At 40.1% G+C, this 25,972-nt stretch overlaps 1 protein-coding gene across 1 annotated transcript in view; it reads left to right on the top strand.

The window, feature by feature from the left end:
• Nucleotides 1-25,972, top strand: part of LOC150089278 (uncharacterized) — a 158,507-nt gene that overhangs the window by 37,328 nt on the left and 95,207 nt on the right. The window contains exon 3 of the mRNA XM_090368463.1: nucleotides 21,053-21,238. Within this exon, the coding sequence (XP_090224589.1) occupies nucleotides 21,053-21,238 (186 nt within the window). The remainder of the gene's footprint in view (nucleotides 1-21,052; nucleotides 21,239-25,972) is intronic.

Genomic DNA, 25,972 nt, shown 5'->3' with positions numbered 1-25,972 from the left:
GATGCCAGTATTTTCACAACCAGAAATCAAGGGAAGGTCCCCATGGACCGGAGATGTCTCCGGTCCATAGGGACCTCCCATGACTCAAAGGATGCTCCTATAATTATGGCTAAGGGTTTGTTTACTTCCCTTGCTGCCTCCTTCATTATAACTGGATAGATTCCATCTGCCCAAAAGTGCCTTTTTTATGTTTAACTTCAACAATTTCTCCTCCACTTTGCTCTCAGTTATTACAAAATCACTTAGCTCCCTGTTAGAGTTTGATAAACGTCTGGCATTTCCCCTCCTTGAATAACTCGTGTGAATGTAGATGCAAAATACTCATTTGGTTTATCAGCTACTTGAGCAGAATCATCAATAGTCGAACCATATATGTTAAGTGGACCAATATGATTCATCCCATTTCTTCTCGGGTTTACATAAGTAGAGAACTCTTTGCTGTTTTTCTTTGCATCCTTTGCCAAAGCTTTCTTGTAATCTACCTTTGCCTGCCTAACCTCCTTTGTGACTTGATTATAGACTAGCTTATATCTGCCATAGGCTTCCATGGCGCCTGATAATTTATATTCATCCCATGCATTTTTCTTCTCTGCCACGAGCCTCATTAATTCATTCGACATCCATTTAGGTTTGAACCTTGGACAGTATTTGAAAAGCCTAGTAGCCTCCAAGATTAAGTCCGTGAAGGCTTCCAATTTAGAATTCACCATTGGTAACATCATCAGTTGATACCACTGTATAGAATTTAAATACTGGTTGAGAGCACTGTGGTCACCTTTATGAAAACAAAAACCCTTCCCTTTACCCTTGATGGTAGTTACATCTCTAAGTAAATCCCACATCAGTACACTGTGATCACTGTCACCTAGTGGTTCCTTTATCTGCAAATTCTTAATGCATGAATAATCACTGCTGATAATCAGATCAAGGGTATTACTCCCTCTGGTTGCCCCTCGAACATGTTGTTTTAGAAAACTCTCCCCCAATAAATCCAGAAAAGTCTTGCTAGCGTGCGAGTGCCCAAACCACAAGTTCCAGTCAATATCTGGAACGTTAAAATCCCCCATTACAAGACATTCTGATATACTGGCACCATTCTATTTCTCTGCATAACTGTTCATTATACTCATCAGAGTCATATTGCCTTTAACATACTCATACTCTCATTTTACTTTTCCCGGTGTTTATGTCACATCAAACAGACTCATCATTGCACTGTCCACCCATGTCAACTGGATGCACTACCTTAGATTTTGTGTTTCTTAACTAACAGCTTAACCCCTCCTCTCTTCCTACCCTGTCTGTCCTTTCTGTATATGTTGTACTCCCTAAATTCCAATTCTGCACTTATATCTGTGTGACACCCTGTCTCTGATATCCCAACAATATCTGCCTTTAATGTCTTGATCAACACTTCAAATTCATCAATTTTATTTACTATACTTCTAGCATTAGTGTACATGCTAGTATACATGCACTTGTTCTTAGGTGCCTCCGTAGCCAGGTGGGAAGGAGCAGCAGCAGCAGCAGTGCGTGGCACATGCTTCTTGATTAGACTGGGGTTCGAGCCCATCACCACCAAATACGGAGGATGCGGAAAGGTCAAGGGAATGATCACCGCATATTCCCGGAGCAATATGGCCTTAGTTGCTAATGCTCCTAAAAACCAAAAATAACATAACGAACTTGTTCTTACTTTTAGTTACCCTAACACAGTCCTTGTATTCACTTGTTCCATGATGACTACCGGCAGCTCTTGAAGTCCCCGGCCCCAGGTGCCAAGTGTTATTGTGATCAAACGATTCTCTGAGCTATATATAGAGCGTTTTCTCACTGCAACAGTTCTTGTTAACTTGGAAAGTTTTTCTTACGTTTAAAGTAATTTATTGTTATCTTACTCTTACGAATTGTAAGTTACAGAAAGGAAAACCATTTTTCTTTTTTCTTTCTTTAAAACTAACAAACTAACCTACACCGCTTGGTCACTCTAGTGGCACTGCTCCTGCTTCCCCATGGCGGGGCCAATAACCGTGGCAGAAAAGGTTCTCTGTCAAGGGCTAAAAGGAGCTAACATGGATCACGAAGACCATTATCCATCTGTTGAGCCTCATGCCTCAACCTGTTCAAGGACAGACCAAACTGAGTTTGACACTTTCCATCCAAAGAGACAAAGAACAGATGGATCCAAAAAGGAATCACCTCTGTTTCTTATAATACATTCCCAAACAAGTCAACTGATAGGTGCACTTTCTCCATTTCTTATCCAGAAATGTCTCGAGAATGCTGCCGGACCACCTAAAATGGTGAAAAGACTTCGCTCCGGAGATCTACTTATAGAGACTGTGAATAGTAGCACTCTGAAGTCCTACTAATGAAGCATAAAGATAAGGTTCTTTAAGTCCTTTAAAGAACCTTATCTTTATGCCGATGACCTCACTATATCAAGTCACTCACAAAATATGTACTCTGCTGAAAGGTAACTCCAACTATCAGTAAATAAAATACAAACGTGGATGTTACAAAATGGTTACAGACTGTCACCACAGAAAACTGTCGCTATACACTTCTGCAAGAAACGAAAACTGCACCCTGATCCTGAATTGTCCCTGGGAAATCATGCTATTCCAGTCAATGACAATATTAGATTCTTAGGTTTAATATTGGATAAGAAATTAAACTTCCTAAAACACATGTAGCACGTACAAACTATTTGTATGAAGAAAATGAATATCCTTAGAGTGCTTTCTGCGATGTCATGGGGAGCTGACTGACACTCCCTTCTTCACCCGTATAAAACTATAATCTGATCCAGACTAGACTATGGTGCACCCCTATATGACTCATCTAGAAAATCAGCATTACAGTCCCTAAATACCATTCAACACAATGCACTTAGAATAGCTCTAGGTGCCTTCTGAACGTTGCCAGTCCAGAGTATTTATATTGATACACATGAACTTCAATTATTTTTTTGGAGATAGATGCTGCTGCTTATGTACACAGCCAAACTTCGGAGTATGCCCTCACATCCCATCTGGCCTTACATGTTTGCTCTGTCTTTCCAAAATTTCTACAGAAATAAACCAAATGAAAATAAACCTGCTGGAATCAGATTGAAGGATGTTGCACAGAATTGGAGTGTCCCACTAGATAATATCCACCCAGACATCAGAGAAATGGAGCCTCCATGGTCCACTTTCAAACCTTTATATCTGATGAATTTTTTCAAAAGTGGGTAAAACAGACGTTGGACAATCAAAATATACAGCAGCTACATTCAACTCATGCATCAGCAAACACACATTGTCTGCAAATATATACTGATGGATCCAAATCTGATACAGATGTAGGTGCTGCAGTAGTTCTTCCCACTTGTGCAATCTCTGAAACTTTTCCCAAGTTGCAGTATTTACACTGCTGAACTCCATGCAATAAAAATGGCTACCGAACACCTCAACAACAGGTCTAATGAAAAGATAATAATCTATACCGATTCCTTGAGTGCGGTAACTTCTTTACAACATAAATGTCCGAACTCTCATCCTATTCTGAAAGAAAGCAGAGCACAGTTAATTAATCTCACAGAGCATAACACAGAGGTAAGGTTCTGCTGGATTCCTGGGCATACTGGAATCCGGGGAAATGAGAAAGCAGATCAAGCAGCAAAAAATCCAGTCAACTGCGTGTCTTCACTTGCCTCAATTCCTTATATGGACTGCAAACTCATCATAAAACAGTTATGTATTGACCAATGGGCATCAGTATGGCAGCAACAGACCCATAATAAACTTTTCGAAATAAAGAAAAAGGCCACAATAGTGGAATTCTAGTTCACGATTAAACAGACGAGAAGAGGTTGTCCTTGCAAGGACACGCATTAGGCATTCCCATCTCGCCCACCTCCACTTGTTGACAGGTGATGAACCTCCACACTGTCGTTATTGTTCCGCCCTACTTACAGTGAAACACATTCTTCTCGAGTGTCCTCACAATCATGCTGCTCGATTAACAAATTTTAAATTGGTTTTAACCCAAAACAATTCATTAGAGATGAACCATATTCTCAGTGATGACGCAAATTTATCTGATTTATTTAATTTTTTAAAACAAATTCATTTATATGAACATATCTGACATATGACAAAAAAAAAAAAAAAAAACACTGGCAGAATTACTGTGACAGGCACAATTTGGCTTTAGTTGCCCTTGTGCCAATAAACTTCCATTTAAACCAACCATCTTGAAGTCCCCAGCAACTTGCTTTCTAGGCTGCTGTTTATTACAATAGAAGCAGTGGAAGAATCACTTTTGCCTCTGCCTGCGGATACCATTAATCTTTTAGTCTGTGATTCCCTGCAGTTTTCCGACCCATTTAACACTGGCTGACCGGGCTAGCCGGGTGGGTAAAGTGCCTGCCTGGCAACCCAAAATCGCGGGTTCGATCCCGCCTCGGGCTTGGATCAAAGTACTGCAAAAACCTTGGGAGGTGCATTATGGCCACAGAAGCCTATCGCCAACAACTACAAAAAAAAACAACTTAACACTGCCTTGATAGCATCAGCAAATATTCTTGCACCCTTTCTATTTAAGTGTATTCCATCCCTGTAGAAGCAGTCTCTCCTGTTAGCAAGCACAGACCATGTTGAAAAAATTTCTGCCCCATGAGCCTTGCACAATCTCTCCAGGGCCGAACTGATTGACATGCTCTCATCATTATACTCCCTCCTATAGTGTCTGGGCAGAATTGCAGACACTCAAATTTAACCCTAACTCGTGTCTTTTTTCCAGTGTTTTCCTGTACTTGTTAAGTAAATTTGCAGATCTCTTACTCTTAAGGTCATTAGTGCCAACGTGTACAACGATATCACCTTTTGTGCCCTTAAAAGATGATATATGCCCTACAACATCATAAACTTTTGCCCCTTGCATACATACCCTGGTCCTGTTCCACCTATCCTTTTTGCATAATATATTCCCCATCTCCCTGAGAATAGAGTCGCCGACAATAACTAGTTCCTGTGGGACCAGCACATTCTGCCTTGACGCCTCTGTAGCCAGGTTGGCAGGAGCAGCAGTGCGTAGCACATGTGATTAGACCGGGGTTCGAGCCCATGACCATCAAATATGGATGATGCGGAAAGGTCAGGGAATGACCACAGAATATCCCTGGAGCAACATGGCCTTAGTTGCTAATGCTCCTAAAAACCAAATAACAAACAAACATTCTGCCTTTGAGATTTACACTGTGTTGCCTGATGCACAGGAGGGAGCTCTGGCTTTGAGTTGGGTAGCTGAGAGTTTGATAGGCTCCTCATATTAATTTCTTCGAGGCCATTTACTCTACACCTCATAGATGCCCATCAGAACACTGAGTTGGCACCTAATTTCTTCATAGTCTCTGCATGTAGCACACAAAGACTTGGTTAGATCATTTTCCTATTCTAGACAGGTCTGCAAACATTTCACATTTCTTGCAATGTTTTAGACTGATGCATTGGAGAATCACTCCCTTCGTTTCTCCTGCGAGCCACAGCACTCTGGCAATTCTGTGAACGCTGCTTTACTGCTCTAGTCTGGGTCATGATTCTGTTAATTATAATTTAATTAACAATGAACTTTAATAAGATTAATAAATTTACTGATTAATTGATAATACTATACTAATCTAAAAGATTTCTAATACAGTGCTACGTTTTTTCACTATCTAGTTTTATGTTTAACCTTACGCTATTCTGTATTGTATAACAATGGCAGAAAGTTACAAACGTAAAATCTACAGACACTAAGTATTAACTTTCAAAATTGCTATCTAAATTCAAGAATAAACCACGGAGCTTGGCTAGAACTATAAAGTTACTTATAGAAAATAATTTAGTCTAACAATTAAGTCAATAAAACAACTTAAATATAAATGAAAATTTAGCTGTTCTCCAGAGCTGCAAAAAAACGCACTCTTCATCGAGATATTCTTCTGTTGTGAGTTTCCAAACATTGTGTTATTGCAGTTATTGATTTGTGTATTTATAATTCAGTTGAATTCCTTAAAAAGCATTATAAAAATAACAGTTGTTGTGTTTAATGTAGTATATCCATTTGGCTTTATTTTCATGATATAGCTGAGAGAATTTTGAATTCAACATATTGAAGGTTGGCTAGATATTTTTCACAGATATTCAGTGTTTTCAGAAGCAGAGGACTGCGTCATGAGGGAAGGTCTTCGTTTGTATATTTAGGGGCTTTTTTGGATGTCAAAACATGTTCACTTGAACTATTTCTTAACACGTGCATGATGACAGATGTTCTTTGTGTATGATATCAGGACTGAATCTGTCTATACTGAAAACTAAACTCCATTCAGATTTCATTAAGTTGTTTGTTGAATTGATTACAAATCAGTTTTGATAGATGAGATTTATGTCCTTTTCCATAATTTGCTTACTCATTGATTGAGCCAAAAATGGATGAAAACCTTCAGTTAATTCCAGAAACCTTCCACCCCCCTCCCTTTCATTATGCTTGGTTCTTACAATGGTATGAAATGGTAGACTGCATATGGCAAGGGAAACTATGAAGAATCCTCTGAAAGGTGTATGGTTTTATGTACTCTTCACAGGGATATTCTTCTGTTGCTAGTTTCCAAAAATTGTGTAATTGCACTTTTATCAGTTGTTATTAATCACTTTTTACAGCAATTGAAAGACAACTGAGTTCTAACTGGATGCGACCAAACACTGGGATGTAGCTGGCCTGTCACGTGCAGGTGATGCATCCTGACCTCTGCCGAGACTAAGTCCACCACCTGGAGAGTCAAAGTGAATGACTTAGATTGCAGCCTTGCTGCCAACTAGCCAAATGGCAACCCAGGTCCGACACCCCTGTCCCCTCCTCTCCCTGCAAAACCCACTTTCCTTCTGGTGTGGCATGGGCACACCCACTGAACATTGGGGGGGCCACCTTCTCTATCGGTCCCTTTCTTCCTTTTCTGTCCTCCAGCCTTCCTTCTTCCCACCCTAATCTGTCTACCTTCACAGTGCACAGCCCCACATGTCAAATTGTAACTACACCAAAATTGCTTGCCCGACCCTTTTCGGCCAAAAATAAAATTCATCCAGCGTGCAATCCCTTCTCGCTCTTAAGGCAAATCTCTATGACCAAACAAAAGCACCAACAGCGATTAAAGCAATGTTTTTTTTTTTTTTTTTAATTTAGGTCCTAGCCATTGAAATCTGAGGAAAGTAGGTGGCAGGACCTGCCAGAGTACACCTGGTAACACCTGGCTAGCCTCCATGTGGCGCGGTATGGGCAACGTTGGGTCCCATCAGGGGGCCCAATGGCCAATAAGCCAGATGAACAATGGGCACAACAGACTACACGATCCACTCACTTTAAATCTCTGGCTTGACAGGGTACTGTCACTCGATACAGAGAACACCGCGGAGATGGGAGAAATCCTAGGAGCCGCTAGACCCTCAACATACCAAATACCAAAAAAATCACTTTTTGGGAGTGATGTTTTCTTATTCTAGGGTGACCAGATATGATGGCCACAACTGGAACAAATTGAGTTTCAAATCCTGTAATCCGGCATAATTAAAAAAAAAAAAAAAAAAAATCCTGCATTCCCTAAATATCATAAACCAGTGTGTAGTCACCTAGTTTAAATTGATGTGTGCTGCTGGCACATTGCATGCTCCAGAACCTTCTCACACTATTCTCTTTTTGTAACAAGAAAATAGGAGAAAACGATAACAAAGCGCTTTATTCAGTGCCGAATAAATTCTCACTTCCCTATCTGTTTATTTGATTATATGTATTCTGACATTGATTTAGGCAGAATCTGTTATGATTGTCATATTCACATTTTGTTAAAGAGGTATAAAAGACAGGTAGTACCTTCTTGCACACCAGTAAAAGGATATAGCCCTTGAAATTAGTGATCTGGATAATGGCACACAATGCAAATAAATAGCATTATATTTCTTCTTCTGACGCCGCCATAGCCAGGTGGGAAGGAGCAGCAGTGCACAGCACACGCTTCTTGATTAGACCAGGGTTCGAGCCCGTCACCACCAAATACGGAGGATGCGGAAAGGTCAGGGAATGACCACCGCATATTCCCGGAGCAATATGGCCTTAGTTGCTAATGCTCCTAAAAAACCAAAAACAAAACAACAACAACACTTCTTCTTTTTTTTTTTACCAAATACGGAGGATGTGGAAAGGTCAGGGAATGACCACTGCATATCCCTGTAGCAATATGACCTTAGTTGCTAATGCTCCTAAAAACCAAATAACAACAACAACTTTTTTGGAAAGTGCATTGTAAAGGTTGCATAATTGCAGTTTGCAGAAATATCTAAAAATTCCTAGTGCTATATGTATGAAATTACTGTTGTCTCTTCTAGTGCAAACTTTTGTTTGGGTATCCTCCTTCTAAATCAGAGTACTTCTATAAAGAACTCTGATTTTAGTTGTTTGTGTTTGCTGCTATATTCTTGGGCAAAAGCATTAGCATTAGTAGAGGCATATGATGCAAGAAAGCAAGCTTATGCGCCATCAGCCAAAAAAAAAAAAAAAACCACTCCCATTTCACCCCTCCGTTCATTCAAAATACCTGTCCAGCTGAGCCTTAAATTTATTTAGGCTATCAACTTCCACAACAAGGGATGGAAGTCTGTTCCACCAACCACGGCCCCGGGTGCCAAGTGTTTCCGTGGCCAAGCGATTCTCGTGTGATTGAAGAGTGTTTTTCTCTAAGTGACTAGGTTCTCTTTTGTTTTCTCCCTTGCTTATTAAGTTTTTCCGTTAAGTAGCCCTACTTTCTTAAAAGCACTAAGAAAAGAGCCCAGAAGAAGGAAAGAACCTTTTTTTAATTTAATTCGTCTTACTCACTGTACTAACCTATACGTTTGGCCACAAGCGGCACTGCTCCTGACTCCCCCGTGGCGGGGCCGGTAATCTGGGCGGTAAAAATAAACTCCCAGGGCCAAAAGGAGCTAACATGGATACGAGCAGTTATCCACTTTTAGAGCCATCAAGCTCAAGATCAGAAATTCGTGACACCAACCAGCCCAAAAGGCTTAGAAGGGAAGCTCAATGCCATGATGAATTACCAAATTTCTTGGTGATTCATTCTTTATCCTCCCAACCTGTGGGCAAATTATCACCATTCTTGATTCAAAAATATTTGGAATCAATTACTGGATCACCAAAAATGGTGAAAAGACTACAATCCGGAGATCTCCTCATTGAAACAGCCACCGTTAAACATTCTGAGCGGCTCTTAAACACAACATCATTTTGTGGGCTCACAGTATCAATTGCTCCACACAGCCTTAAATTCATCAAAGGGTGTAATCAGTGAGTGGGACCTAATTACAGTCTCTGAAGAAGAGCTACTTCAAGAACTAAGTAGTCAAAAAGTTACAAATGTGAAACGGATTATGACTAAAAAAGATGGAAATTTCACTCCAACGAGATCCATCATTTTAACATTCAGTACGCCAGGCTTACCATCCTCAATTAAAGCTGGCTATTTGAATTGTCGTATTAGACCATATATTCCGAATCCTGTTCGCTGCTTCAAATTCCAGAAATACGGGCATTCGCAGCAGGCATGTAGAGGTGAGGCCATATGTCCCATCTGCGGCTCTAAAGCAGATGGCCCTAATGCTCACACTCAAGCGGATTGCTCTGTCAAAACCCCTGTTTGTCCAAACTGCAAAGGAAGCCACCCAGCTTTTTCCAAAATATGTGAGTTATGGATTACAGGAAAGAAAATTCAAAAATACAAAATAGAAAATAAAGTCACCTTTCCTGAGACACATAGACAAGTTATATCAACCATGCCTAGTAGTCGTTCCTATGCAGCTCACACTCGGAACTTTGTTTCTACTGCAGCTCAAACAGATGTATCAGTTCCACCTAACACCTCTTTAGCGAATTGGCTCAAATCTACGCTTTCAACCTCAAAGAAAGATAATCCTCCAAAAAGAACTAGTGAAGCCATAAATACTCCAGTCAGCATTCCTACTCATACCCCATCAGTCCCAGCTGGAAAAGAACAATTAAAATCTGAATCAGTCTCTAAAAAACCTGAAAATCCCTCCAAAAGCATGGATGTAGATGAGCTGCTAAACAATGAGGAACCTATTCTAGATCACCATGCAGATGACACCATGGATACTGGACGCCCCACATTCTCAAAAAAGGACCGGAAAAAATGTCCCACGTACAGAAAACAGTCAGATGAATCACCCTCAGGTAAACCTAAATAATGCATAAGATCATACAGTGGAATTTCAGAGGACTAAGCAATCATTTTGATGACTTAAGAGATTTAATAGCTCAATTTAATCCCATAGGTGTATGTTTACAGGAAATATTCTTTTCACCCCAAGTTTTGCCAAAATTTTCAAGTTATACCCTTTACAGACGAGATAGGAACTCAGAATCACCTGCACGTGGAGGAGTTGCTATTCTTGTTAACGCTAACATACCATCCAGGCCGATCCAATTGAGAACTACCCTAGAAGCTGTGGCAGCTCGCGTTGCAGTTGGTACATCATTTACCATTGTTTCCATTTATATTCTGCCATCTGCACCACTTCTGCTTTCAGAACTTGACAACCTCATTGCAGAACTCCCAACTCCAATTTGTCTTTTTGGTAACTTTAATGGACACCATCCATTGTGGGGATCGGCCACAATGGATAGAAGAGGCAAATTGATGGAGGAATTCATGCATAATAATGATCTTAATTTATTAAATTCTGGATCTCCTACCTACATCCACTTTTTTTTTTTTATGTGTACCCAAAACACGAGAGGTATTAGAACCTATAGTACTTAGTACTGTGCTTGGGTTGGAGGTTGAGAAGATGAAAGAAGCTATTTGTTGACATTGGACTTGAACTTCTGTAGATTGTAATTTTCAGGAAATACGTATGAAGGAAGGTTGTTCCAGAAAACGACAGTTGACTGAATAAATGAGGAAGATGAAAAGTTGGTTCTGTGAGTTTGAAGTTGGACAGTAAATGGATGTTGGCAGGTGGCGGCACGTATTCGGACTGTTTTGAAAGAGACAGCGGGAATTATAGAAGCCAATTCAGAAGAACAGTGCCCATGGAAGTATCTCATGTAAGGAAGTGCCCATGTGTTCAAGTATGGAGACCGCACCTAAAGAAAGACATCGAGCTTCTTGAAAGGGTGCAAAGAAGGATAACTCGCCTGGTGAGATCGGCAAAAGGGCGTCCTTATGAAGAAAGACTTCGAATATGTGGGTTGCAGAGTTTGGAAACTAGACACCTTAGAGGAGATTTGATTGAGGTGTTTAAGGCACTGAGAGGCATCAGTAAAATGAATGAGGACAAAATTTTCAAGATTATAAATGATGCTAGAACTAGGAGACATAAATTCAAGTTACGGGGGGAAATGTTTAGATTGGACTGCAGGAAGTTTTATTTTAGCCAGTGAGTTATAAATTACTGGAATAAGTTGCCTTCATGGGTGGTAGAGGCCGACAGTTTGGGGAAATTCAAAGGTCATCTGGATAGTACTTTCGGGTAAGGGAAGCGCATAGAATGATAGGTTTAATTTCCTTTTTATTTATATTTTATTTTATTTTATTATTATTTTTTTATTTATTTTTTTTTTTTTTTGTTTTTATCATTGTTTTGTTTGGATTTTTTTTATTTTATTTTATTTTTTTATTTTTTTTATTTTTTTTTGGCTGGTGCAGCATAAGCCATAGGCTTTCTTGCACCATGCGGCCATTACTAATACTAATACTAAATACTAATCTGTAGAAGAGGCATGCAGCAGAAACAGTACGTCTATGAGAAAGCGAGTGGAGAGACTCTGTTAGAGATGAATCATTAATTAACCTAACTGCCCTCTTCTGAATGGAATCAAGAAGCCTGAGAGATGTTTTCGGGGCACCACCCCAGATGTGGGAACAATATTCCATGGCAGGGCAGATTTGTGATTTATACAGAGTGAGCAGCTGTTTGGAAGAAAAGTAACGCCGAGAGCGAAAGAGAAAACCAAGTTTTTTAGATGCAGAGGAAGCAATATTTGTAATGTGCTTGTGCCTAGATAGATTAGAAGTCAGAGTAATCCCCAAAGAGATATATCATTTTGCTTAGAAATCAGAGTGTCACTAAAGATAAGCATAGGAGCAGAAGAATCCTTTTTGCGAGATATAAGACAAGACTGAGTTTTAGAAGGGTTGAAATCAACTAAGTTGTCTTTGCCCCACTGGAGAATTACCTGAAGATCGGCATTTAAGGAATTGGTAGCAGATTTTCGAGAAGTTGAAGCTGATTGAGCAGGACAAGATTTCTCAAAATGGAAAGTGGAATGCAATGTGCTGTCATCGGCAAAACTATGGATAGGATTTCCAGTCAGTGGAAGAAGGTCATTAATATACAAGAGGAAAAGAGTGGGGGAAAGAACTGAACCTTGGGGGACACCGGCATTAGTGGAGAAATTAGAAGACAGAGAGCCATCTACCATCACCCTCAGTGAGCGATCAGAGAGAAAACTGGATAACCAATTACTAAAAACAGTTGGCAAACCATAAGATGGAAGCTTGTTTAGAAGACCTTTATGCCAAACACAATCGAAAGCCTTTGAAATGTCAAGAGCAACTACTTGTGTTTCACCGAACCTTTCCTTTGAATTAGTCCATAAATGGGTAACATAAGCCAGAATATCACCAGTGGATCGATACTGACGGAATTCATACTGGCGATCGTTGATCAGATGGAAGGTTTCTAGGTAGTTTAAGATTTGGCAGTTAATTGATTTCTCCATTACTTTAGAAAGAGTAGAAGTAATTGCAATGGGACGATAATTGGATGGGAGGGATTTGTCACCCTTTTTAGGAACTGGCTGGATATGAGCAAATTTCCAAGCAGAAGGAAAAACACCTTTGTAATAAGAACGTGAAAAAAAAAGCGGCAAAGAATATGAGTAAGTTCATGAGCACAGGTTTTGAGAACAAGTGGAGAAATACCATTGGGACCTGGAGCTTTCTTAGCACCAAGATTCGTCAAAATCCTTCTGACATCCTTTTGACGGAAGACCACAGGAGGTATTGAATGGAGCGTGTTGGGAATGGTGGGAGGTATTTTTCCAAGATCATTAATACATGAGCTGGAAGAAAAATAGGATGCTAGCAGGTCAGCTTTATCCTTGGCTGAAGTGACAACAGAGCCATCTAGTTTGGACAGAGGTGGGAGCAGAGATGGGCAAAAGTTGCGGCCAATAGCTTTGGCAGAAGACCAGAATGCTCAGCTACCATTAGGGCAAGAAGCAAGTTTTCTACTCTTAGCCTGTTCAAACTCTAGTTTGGACTGATTAATAACTGCTTTACAATTGTTGCGAGCTTTGGTGTAGGCAGAAAATGAAACTGAAGAATTAGAAACAAGCCAATTATGATATGCAACATTCTTCTCTTGAACAGTTTTAGCACATTTATTGGAAAACCAAGGTTTAGATAAAGGACGAGATTTTAAAGTGGAGTGTGGGATAAAGGATTCCATTCCTACAAGAATAATTTCACTGACACGATCTGAGCAAACGTTGACATCAGGAGTTTTGAAACAGTAATCCGACCTAGGAAAAGAAGAAAAGAAGTCTCGCATGTCACCCCATTTTGCACTCTTGTAATGCCAAACAACACGAGGTTGGGAATAGCCATGAGATAAAGGTTCCATTGGATAAGAGACAATCACCAAGTTGTGATCTGAAGTGCCTAAAGGACCTCTCACTTCGACCGTGTGCTTAGAAGGGTTATTTGTGAGAAAAAGATCAAGCGTATTGGCTGTATGATTAGTATTGTCCGGTATTCTTGTAGGTAAATGTACAATCTGTGCTAGATCATTAGTAATTGCAAAAGCCTCAGCATCTTGACCTGCTGGGTCGGTGTGACTAGAAAACGGAAGCCAGCTGGAGTTGTGGACATTAAAATCACCAGGGAAAATTAACTGACTGTTAGGAAAGTTGGACTGGAGAAAGTCAAGTTGCAAAGAGAGGAAGTCAAAGAGCTCCAAGTGATTAGTGGAGTTGGGAGAACGGTAGAGACAACAGATGAATTTGACACAATGAGGTAGAGAGATTTTAAGCCAGAGAACATCAAAGAGAGGAGATTCCAAATTACCAAGTCTCTGACAGGGAATATCAGAATGGACATATGCACAAGTACCACCTTTGAAGCGAAAGGAATCATACAGCGAATAATTTGGGCATCTGAGATGAGCAGTAGTTGAATCAACTGATAACTGAGATTCCGTCAGAAAAAGTATATGGGGTTTGGCAGACTGCAAGTGGGAATGGACGTCGTTGAGATTAGTATTGAGACCACATATATTTGTGAAATGAATTAGGAAGTGCTTGGGAGGTTTAGATCTTTTCGCAGATAAGCTTGCTCTATTAGTTTGACAATTCATGGTGTATTGAATAGTAAGAAAAAGTGGGTGGGACATGCTGTATGAAGTAATGAAATTTTTGGATATGCCGTACATGTGGTAAGAATATACACAGATCCTTGACATAACGTGGCCTCAACAATGCTCCCTGCATGTACACTATTTGGACTCCCTCCAGTCACTATCTGGCAGAGTAGAGATAGCAAGATTATACACTAGCTGATCCGGAAGCCTCCTAGAGAGTTACCAATAGGTTCGGTCCGGTGTACTAACTAGCAGCCGGCCTGCGAACACCGTTTTAGAGCTGTACCCTTGAAATGTAAATAATATCGGATCTCGCCACAACGTTCATTCATAACCTCAAAAGTCATCAATCATACTGCATAATGGAAGGGATGGAGAAGGGTTGACTGGAACTTAGCTCTAGAGACTAAACATGGGTTCCACCACTTCAAGCCTCCAATAAGGAAAGTGGTGGTATTTCACCGGTTGATGAGAGTCATCTACCACCTAGTACTGCCTGGTAACATAGAGGGGCAGCGTTCCTCCATGTGGTGTGGGCGCCACACCTCGAGCCCTGCTTACGTTAGCTCACACCTGGGTGGTCACCCACCATGTACTTGTGCATGGAGGTTATACCCAAGATTACTAACTGTCTCACCATCGTGAAGATGCAGCAGAGGATTTGGCTGTCACAGACCGTCCGGACTTCGCTGAAATTGGGTCCACTTGACTTGAGTGTCACCCAAATATCAGCTCCATTAGTGTTTTAGACTCCCAGGTAGCAAGTACAGGTTGTCTGGCATATCTGAGAGAATGTCTGTGACAACCTCAAGGACCAGACTTAGCAACCGGATCTGCTTCCTCAATAGATGAATAGATGTCAATTTGTTCACCATCCATATTTCATGACATGGATCGGTATTAACTGATCCCTTTAACAGTGATCACTTTCCAATTATTTGCTCGCTACAAACAGGGGTAACTTCATATCCCGATCAACGATCCACTTGGCAGTTTAAAAAGGCAAACTGGGGTGACTCTTCTGCCCAGATACGCTTGGACAGATTTTATGTTCAAAGACAACATATTGGTGATGTAAACACTTACATAACCAATCATATTCTGATTGCAGCTAAGGCCTCCATTCCAAAATCCACGGCATATCGAAAACACAGAAATCACTGGTGGAATACAGATTGTTTAATTGCCAAACAGGGAAAAAAACCGCGCTTGGAATAATTTCCGCAAGTATCCCACCACTAGTAACCTAATTGCTTTTAAAATTCTAAAAGCAAAAGCTAGACAAGTTAGGCGGAAAGCAAAACGGGATTCATGGATTGCTTTTGCCTCCACCATTACCAAAGATACAGATACACAGGTCCTCTGGAAAAGTGTACAGGCACTAAATGGCAAATTTGCTCGGCTGCCCTCTTCGATACTTCATTGGAAAGGGAAAGACATTTCTACTCCCGAAGAAGTTGCAAATGCATTAGCAGAATCATTTGCAAAAATCTCAGCTTCTGCCACCTATGCGTCCACCTTCCAGAACATCAAAGCAGGTGCAGAACGGTATAAAATTATCTTCTCCATACGCCGCTCATTCTCGTACAACCAACCATTTACATTAATAGAACTTGAAGAATCATTAAACAGATCTTCCAATAGTGCTGCAGGTTCAGATGGAGTTCATTACATTATGTTAAAGCATTTACTTGGAGAAGTCTTGAGAACCCTATTAATTTTTTACAATCGGATCTTCTCTGAAAATGCCTATCCATCTTCATGACGCCATTCGTTCATTATCGCCTTACCAAAACGAGGAAAAAAATCCTTCCTGTGTTGAAAACTACAGGCCAATATCTCTTACGAGCTGCATGGAAAAAATTTTTGAAAGAATGGTTCGTACTAGGCTCACTTACATCCTGAAGTCAGAGAAGCTCCTTCCAGATCACCAATATAGCTTCCGGAAAAATAGATCAACCCTAGATGTGCTCATTAAAGCCGAGTCTCATATCCGAAATGCCTTTGTCATGAAACAACATCTAGTCATTGTCAATTTAGATCTTGAAAAGGCATTTGATACTACCTGGGGGTATGGTATTATTATGAACCTTTACCATCTGGGGCTTAGGGGTCATTTGCCGGAAATAATTCAAAATTTCCTGCAATTCCGCTCTTTTCAAGTCCGATACAAAAACGTCCTCTCTACATCTCACATTCAGGAAGAGGGAGTCCCGCAGGGATCAATACTAAGTCCAACACTGTTTCCAATCCGAGTTAGCAGCATGACACGAGATATCCCAAAAACTGTTCAAACTTATATGTATGCAGATGATCTTACCATTTATTTCCTGTCAATCTCAAAGTATGAATACCATTGAACGGCAGCTACAACTTGCCACAACCAAAATAGAATCCTGGACTTCACTGAACGGTTACAGACTGTCAGAAAAGAAATGCACTGTCACTCACTTTTGCAAGAAGCGAGCTCTCCATCCCAAACCTGAACTACAAATAAACAATACTCCAGTCCCGCTTGTTAATACCGTTAAATTTCTTGGACTACTATTAGACCGCAAACTAAATTTCCAAGCTCACATCATTTATTTGAGAACCTCTTGTTTAAAGCATTTGAATATACTCCGTTCGGTCTCATCTATGTCATGGGAAGCTGATCGGTGTACTTTGCTGCATCTTTATAGAAGTTTAATCCGTTCACGACTAGACTATGGTTGTCCGGTGTATGACTCTGCCAGGAGCACTACTTTAAAACGGCTAAATATGATTCATCACAGTGCTCTGAGGACTGCGCTGGGAGCTTTCAGGACTTCTCCGATCCCCCATTACACCTGCGTAGAAAAACACTACCGCTTCACCATGCTGCTAAGATCCAGAGTCTACCATCGCACCCAAGTTGGGGCCGACCGGGCTAGCCAGGTGGGTCAAGTGCCTGCCTGGCAACCCAAAGGTCGCGGGTTCGAATCCCACCTTGGGGCTTGGATCAGAGTACAAAATGCAAAAACTTTGGGAGGTGCATTATGGCCACAGAAGCCGATGCGCCAACAACTAACAAAAAAAAAAAAAAAAAAACCCAAGTTGGGAGTATCTCTATAATATTCGGGAGGCCTTCTGTGAGAGAAAGCCAAATGAAAATAGATCCACCTCTCTCAAGATCAAAGAGCTTGTTCAGACTTGGAATGTCAATTTAAATGAAATTTTCCAAGACACAACTACACCTGTTGCTCCTTGGACATATGTGTCTGTCTCTCAAGATACATACTTCCTCCAGTGGGAGGAAAAATATACCTTCCTGCAATATCAGACAGTTACATTCAGCTCATGCTATGAACAACCATGCCTGTAAAATTTATACGGATGGTTCAAATACTGAGAGTATGGTAGGTGCTGCGGCAGTTTTTCCTTTATGTACAAGTTCAGCCACACTACCGCTTGCTTGCAGCATCTTCACAGCTGAATTATATGCCATTACGTTAGTGCTTAGTAAGATAATTGAGCTTTCCATCTCATCTGCCATAATTTACACAGATTCTCTTAGTGCTGTTTCTGCCATAAGGAAGAATTCCTCCATTTCTCACCCCTACATTGAAACAGATTCATTCCCAGCTATTCGCTTGCAGTGTGTCCAGTCAGTCAATCAGTTTTTGCTGGATCCTTGGCCATTCAGGCATTCCGGGAAACGAAAGTGCTGACTTTTCCGCTAAACATCCTCAACCCGCTCTCTCCCAACATCCTCAACCCGCTCTCTCCCAACATCCTCAGGTTCCTTTCTCTGATTTTAAGTCTGTCACATGCAAAGCCTGCTACGATAAATGGTCACAGACCTGGAAAAGTGACACTAACAATAAACTTTACCAGATAAAAGAAAATCCAAAGCTGTGGCTGTCTGGCTTCCGAAGAAACAGACGAGAGGAAGTGGTACTGGCAAGACTCGGAATTGGACACACTCACCATACTCATCTCTTTCTATTATTGGGTGAAAGCGTGCCACAGTGCTCATCCTGTCAGACGAAACTAACAATCCGTCATTTCGTGGTTGATTGTCCCTTACATTCAACCATCAGGTCAAACACTTTTCAGTCACTCTCTACATTGCATATATATCACCTGATTTATCTCGCATCTTAGGAAATGAAGCAAATATTGAAGAACTTTTATTATATCTAAAACATATTGGTTTGTACAGAAGCAAATAATTAATCTCTCTAACAATATACTTTTTGTCAATTAACGATAAAGAGACACAATTTGGCCTTAGTAGCCTTAGTGTCGTTAAACCGAACTACAACAAAAACAACAACCAACCAACTACCCGCTGGCTAAAGGCAAATTTCCGCACATCTATCCTACAGCTGTCTTTCCTCAATTTGAATTTATGCCCGCTCAGGTGATTATTCTGAGCAAGAGGAAGAATCCCATCAGCATTGAGCATGCTCCAACCATTCAAGGCTTTATACACCTCTGTCAGATCACCTCGCCAGCCTAGTCTCCAGACACTGTACTTTGCAAAACTTAAGCCTTTCTTCGTAAGAGCAAACCTTTGTTCCATTCACTAATCTTGTTGCCCTTCTCTGTACTCGTTCCAGCAGCTCTACATCCTTCTTGAAATGAGGCCTCCAGACCTGTATACAGTACTCAAGGTGTGGCCTGACCATTGCCTTATACAAGGGAATAATCAACTCCTTATCCTGCTAGAAAAATTCCTGTATATCATTAATAAGATACCATGAGCTACTCTTGCAGCCTATCTTCACTGCTCAGAAAACTTCATATCTGCCTGCACAATTACCCCCTGCATCCAGTTCTTTTGTGACTGCATCATAGTATCCAATCAAATTGGTCAGGCAAGACTTTCCCTTAACAAAACCACTGTGTCCGAGCTATAGTTGAAGTCTTATCTAGATGATCCTGCAGTGCTTCTTTAACCAGTGCCTCCATTAATTTTCCTGAAACAGAAGTTAAACTGACAGGTCTATAATTACTTGTGTCAGCCTTTGATCCTCCTTTGTAAATTGGGGTCACATTTGCACATCTCCAGTCTATGGGTACCTCCCGTGAGTCCAAAGAAGCTCTCATAATTATGGATAAGGGTTTGCTTACTTCCTTTGCTACCTCCTTTAATATAACTGGATAGATCCCATCCACCCCGGGTGCCTTTTTTATGTTTATCCTCAACAATTTCTCCTCCACTTTCCTCTCAGTTATTACAAAATCATCTAGCTCACTGCCAGAGTTTACTTCACCTCTGGCATTCCCCTTCCTGAATAACTCCTCATGTGTGAATGTAGATGCAAAATACTCGTTTAGTTTGTTAGCCACCCGAGCAGGATCATTAACAGTTGAACCATCAATATCCAGTGGACCAATCTGATTCATCCCCCTCCTTCTAGAGTTTACATAGGTAAAGAACTCTTTTCTGTTTTTCTTTGCATCCTTTGCCAATGATTTCTCATAATCTGCCTTTGCCTGCCTAATCTTCTGTGTGACTTGGTTACAGACCAGCTTATATCTATTATAGGCTTCCATGTCACCCATTGATTTATATGCATTTTTCTTCTCTGCCATATATCTCATTAGTTCATCTGACATCCATTTAGGCCTAAACCTTGAACAATATTTCTTAGTTGGTATGTAAAGCCTAGTAGCTTACAATTTAAATTCTTTGAATGCTTCCCGTTTTGAATTTGCTGTTGGTAACATCATCAGTTGGTCCCACTGTATAGAATTTAAATACTGTCTCAGGCCATCGTAGTCGCCTTTACGAAAGCAAAAACCCTTCCTTTTACCCCTAATGGTAGTTACCTCTTTGAGTAAATCCCACTTCAGCACACTGTGATCACTGCCACCTAGTGGTTCCTCTATCTGCAGATTCTTAATTAATGAAGAATCACTACTGATAATCAAATCAAGAGTATTACTCCCTCTAGTTGCCTCCTGAATATGCTGATGTAGAAAACAATCATTCAATAAATCCACAAAAGCCTTGCTAGTTTGTGAGTGACCAACCCACAAATTCCAGTCAATATCTGGGAAATTAAAATCCTTCATTATAAGACTCTCTGATTTACTGGCCCACTCTATTTCCCTGTACAGTTTCTTATTATACTTATCAGAGTCATTAGGCCTATAGCACACTCCTACTCTCAATTTTGATCTCCCAGTGGTTATGTCACACCAAACTGACTTGACACCGTACTGTCCAGCAATGTCGACTTGCTTCACTTCCTTGGATTTTGTGTTTCTTAACTAATAGCAGAACCCCTTCTCCTTTCCTATCCTGTCTATCCTTTCTGTACACATTTGTACTCCCCAAATTCCAGTTCTGCATTCCTTATATATCTGTGTGACACCACGTCTCTGATATCCCAACAATATCTACCTTTGATGTTTTGAGCAATACGTCAAATTCATCAAATTTATTTACCAAACTACTAGCATTGGTGTATGCGCAAGTATACATGCACCTGTTCTTACGTGTTAGGTATACCTGAAGCTAAGAATGTGCTTAAGTTAAATTCCTTATATTAAAAGATGTAGTATTCTGCATTACTTGCAGTTTTTGTGTACTGTTAATTGGAAAATTTTATTTTGTCTTACAGCTAATACCCATGTGCATGCTGATCACATCACTGGAACTGGAGAATTAAAAAAAGCATCTGCAGGTTGTCAGAGTGTAATATCTAGTGCTGCTGGTGCAAAGGCTGATAAATATTTAGAACCTGGCGAATTGCTAAAGATTGGTGAAATTCAGCTGGAGGTACGTTCGACCCCTGGGCATACTGATGGTAAGTAAATTTTGATAATTTGTGTCAGATCTTAAATATGCTTACCATAAATAGATACAAAGGGAATTAACCCTGACCACCAAACAAAGATGCCAGTTACAATGCGCAAAAAAATCAATACAGAAACCCAACATGACACATAAAAACACAACACTTCCTGTCAAATACAGTAAAAATATTTAATTATCTGAAAATAGATACAGAAAAACACTGTGAGGATGCAATGTGCCGGAAAGTGATCTTCCAGAATTCTTATAGACTTACCAAAATATGAATCAGCTGTAATGTGACAACATACCGGAGACTTAAGACTAAATGAAACTGTTTCATGTAGCATAAGCGAACTTTCTTCTTTGAAAGGTAATATTTGTTGAATATTACCTTTCAAAGCTGGATACATGCCCTCTTTAGCAATTGTGTAGATATATAATTTATATATGGAATTACTGACTTGTAAATACATAATTGTATAATGTATATGTAGAATTATTTATGTTTAAATATACCGTATTTGGCTAGCCGGGTGGGTAAAGTGCCTACCTTGCAACCCAAAGGTCGTGTGTTCGATTCCCGCCTCGGGCTTGGATCAAAGTACTGCAAAAAACCTTGGGAGATGCATTATAGCCACAGAAGCCTATGCGCCAACAACTACCAAAAAAAAAAAAAAAAAAATATACCGTATTTCTTCGATTCTAAGACACCATTGATTGTAAGACGCCCCTTAATTTCAGAAAAAAAGCTTTGATTCTAAGAAAAAAAAAAAAATAAAATAAAACACTAAAATAAATCTAACAAATATTTTTATTATAATATAATTCAGTTTACTAACAACAATAGTACCGGTATTTATCAGTAGGTATATTATTCATCACTTCTTTCTTCTGAGCCGTTGATATCTGCATCTGAATCAATATCAGAGTCCACTTCACATTCAGGATCAGATTTTTCTGAGCTGTCGTTATCATCATTATTCCATAATATATCATCTTCTGAGCCATTGAGAGCGTTGGTGATGCAATATTTTTTAAATGAGTGCTGTATTATTCTTTCTGGGATCAGCTTCCAAGCTGTTGATACCCATTCTGCCAAATTTGATGCTGGTGCTTTCTTAATTTTTTTAAGGTGTCAGCGGAAGGTTGTCAGTCAACAGCCAGGATTCATATTCCTTTCTCAAGTAATCCTTAAACGGTTTGTTGACTGAAACGTCGAGTGGCTACAGTTGGCTAGTCATGCCACCAGAAATCACAACCAAGTCACCACGTTTTTGTACGATTTTATTTTTGACACGTTCGGACAAATGTCCACGAAATGTATCAAGTACTAGCATGCCAGGTGGGTTATGAAGATTTCCAGGATGTCTATTGCACACAACATTTAGCCAGTCTTCCATACGCTCTGCTGACATCCATCCATTTTTTCGTGCATGCACAATAACATCTTTGGGGGAAATTTTATTCTTTGGTATGGTTTTTCTATTTAAAATTAAATATGGTTGCAACTTTCGACCATCAACGGTGATGCATAGCATCACAGTGTTACGCTGATTTTCGTAGCCTGTGCTTATAATCTTGATTTCTTTAGCACCTTTAGCGATGCCGGTGTAATTTCGAGGCATATCGAAGAAGACAGGGATTTCATCAGCATTTCTAATTTGACTAAACTCATAGTTTCTTTTTTTTTCTTAATTTCATCACCTGTCGATGAAAGTTAATCAGCTTCTGTTGAAAGTCTGCAGGAATTTTTTGACAGATAGGTGTTCTGTGCCTTAACGATAATCCATTACGATGCATGAGTCTGGCGCACCAGCCGCGACTGCCTTTAAAAATTATTTTCTCTATTCCGAGGAACTTGTCAATTTCTCCGGCTTTTAATTGCATGGCTTGTCGAGTGATGGGTAATCCTTTTGCGCGTGTCTCTGTTAGAAAATGTATCAAAGCTTCATTGACTTGTGGAAATCTTCCTTTCTTAGGCCCTGTAAAGCACTTGGTTGTTACTTTGTATGAAAATATGGAATTGCGATCATTTTCTCTGACGACGAACTTTTACTTCACTAATGTCAAAATATCGACCCGCAGCTCTATTTCCATGTTCTTTTGCATACACAATAACTTTTCGTTTCAATGTGGTTTCGTAGTGCAATCTTTTTGACATTTTAATGTGCAATAAGGGATCAAAATTAATGAAATACAGTAAATCCACTTCTAATGTACTTTCGAAGACACAAACAAAACTTTGCTGAGTGAGCTCCACTCACTCAGCAAAAATAATTTTTGCTGAGTGGAACTCCACTATAATGAAATAACAGTGGCTTCACATTTCGAAAGCATGTAAAATCACGCACGCCACTTTATTCTCCATTGGAATTGGAGAATGCGATAACGGTCAAACTTGGAGGCGGGGTTTCCACGTAAAAACAAAACGTGTGATGCTGTGCAAAACGCGGGAAAATTTGAAAAAAAACTGCGATTCTAAGATGCCATCGATTCTAAGACACACCCCTCCGTTTTTAGAGACGTTTATAGGGCAAAAAAAGTGTCTTAGAATCGATGAAATACAATATATTAAATATAAAATGTATATATAATATTTTTGGACGAGACTGTGTGTTCAGTATATGTAACAAATTGCCCATAGTATCTCATACCCTGCTATGTAATTAGCAGCCTCCTGGCACTTTGCCATCCCAGGGTGGTTTCCTTTCGTGGAATAAACAGATGATAATAATAATAAACTTATAAACAATAGTTCTCTTCTTAAAATAATCAAAGTGATACTAAAGCTGGGTCTTAGTAGTTTGCAGCGGTTGTAGTAGTGTTGGGTTGTGTTGGTCTGTTGTTTCCTTTGGCCATTTAGCTGCAGGGCCCCATAATGGGACTCCACATTGACCATCCATTGCCTTGGTACAACACCTGAGCTTGCTAGGGGTGCTCTGGAAAGTGAAAAAGAGAGTTGAGGGAGACAGATGAGGAAGAGAAGAAAAAGAAGGTAGTTGGGCAATGGTAAAGAAAACCAACACAAGAACCGCTGCAAACTATGGAAACTTACCAGACAAAGTGGTTTGCTGCTACTGCAGTTTCTCCCGTGTTCTCGGTAAATAGACAGTACGTGTTATCGGTATCGGCAGTAGAAGTCTAGAATGATATATTGATTGACACAGAGGCATGAAAGACAATAACATAGCGTTAAGTGATTCATTGACGTTGTAATATATATATAAAAAGAATCTTTCTTTTCCTATTATTTCGTAACCTAACCTTTTTTACGTTATGAAATATAAGGAAACCTTTTCCTATTATTTCATAACCTAACCTTTAAAGTTAGATAAGGAAACCTTTTCCTATTATTTCCCAACCTAACATTTAAGGCCAGTTTATGAAATATAACAAAAAATAAAGAAAGGATAGGTTAGGAAACCTAACCTTTTAATAGCGAAAATGCTAATGAACTCCAATAATCTGATTTTAATGATAAAAAATTAATCACTATATTGTATGTCACGCCCATGTGTCAATTGGTATATTGTTCCCGACTTCTACTGCCTCTGCTGATAACATGCACCGTCTGTTTACCAAGAATGCAGGGAGAAACTGCGGTATCGGCAAACCAATTTGGCCAGTAAGTTTGCCATGGTTCTTGTGTTGGCTTTCTTTATCTTAGCTGGTAGTTGATAAGAAGACTTTCCATCTGGAAATAGGAAGTTAAAGAGATAGTGGGGCATCCCTGTGGAAGAAGCCACTACTGGTCTCTGCGTACATTCTCCAGGCAAAAGGTTTGGGATGGGAGCTGGGGAAGGGAGACAGAGATTATAGATCGTTCCCCCCTCTATAATCTCTTAGTTAACCTATATGTCACTGTAGCATCTGAAAAAGCATAAGGCAAAGGCTGGCAAGTGTATGTAAGTAGGTGTGTAAGTATGTGTGTTGCTATGGTGAGTGATGGCACCTGGCAACTTTGGGGGCAGGGGACACCTGGTCCCCTGCTCCCCAACCTGGCCACAAGGAGGCATGCCAGGGACTACTTTTTAGCTGAGACTCTTACTGGGACTATCAGGTTTGTTATTTGGTTTTTAGGAGCATTAGCAACTAAGGCCATATTGCTCCGGGATATGCGGTGGTCATTCCCTGACCTTTCCACATCCGCCGCATTTGGTGGTGATGGGCTCGAACCCCGGTCTACTCAAGAAGCGTGTGCTACGCACTGCTGCTCCTTCCCACCTGGCTATGGAGGCGCCTAGGGCTATCAGGTAAGCCTGGGAGTACCAAAAGAAACTGGATATAGAGAGAGAGAGAGAGAGAGAGAGAGAGAGAGAGAGAGAGAGAGTATGGGAAATGGAGGGAAAGGAAAGTGGACAGAAAGCAAAGGGATGAGAGAAAAAGCCATCCCCCAGAAAAGAAGTAAAGTAGGTATAAAAGAGAAAAGGTACTAGTGGAAAAGTCAATCAATTATTAAACTAAGATAATTAATCTCAATTTTAGAACAATAGCATTAGCATTAGCATTAGTAGAGGCATTTGATGCAAAAAAGCAAGCTTATGCAGCATCAGCCAAAAAAAAAATAAAGTAAAATAAATAAATAAAAAATAACCACTTCCACTTCACCCCTCTGTTCGTTCGAAATACCTGTCCAGCTGAGCCTTAAACTTATTTAGGCTATCAACTTCCACGACAAGGGATGGAAGTCTGTTCCACCTACCAACCACCCGCTGGCTAAAGGCAAATTTCCGCACATCTATCC

This window comes from Mastigoproctus giganteus, chromosome 2 (assembly GCF_048544385.1).
Source record: "Mastigoproctus giganteus isolate SK-2022 chromosome 2, ASM4854438v1, whole genome shotgun sequence".
NCBI lineage: Eukaryota > Metazoa > Arthropoda > Arachnida > Uropygi > Thelyphonidae > Mastigoproctus > Mastigoproctus giganteus.
This window is presented reverse-complemented; position numbering and strand designations above follow the sequence as displayed.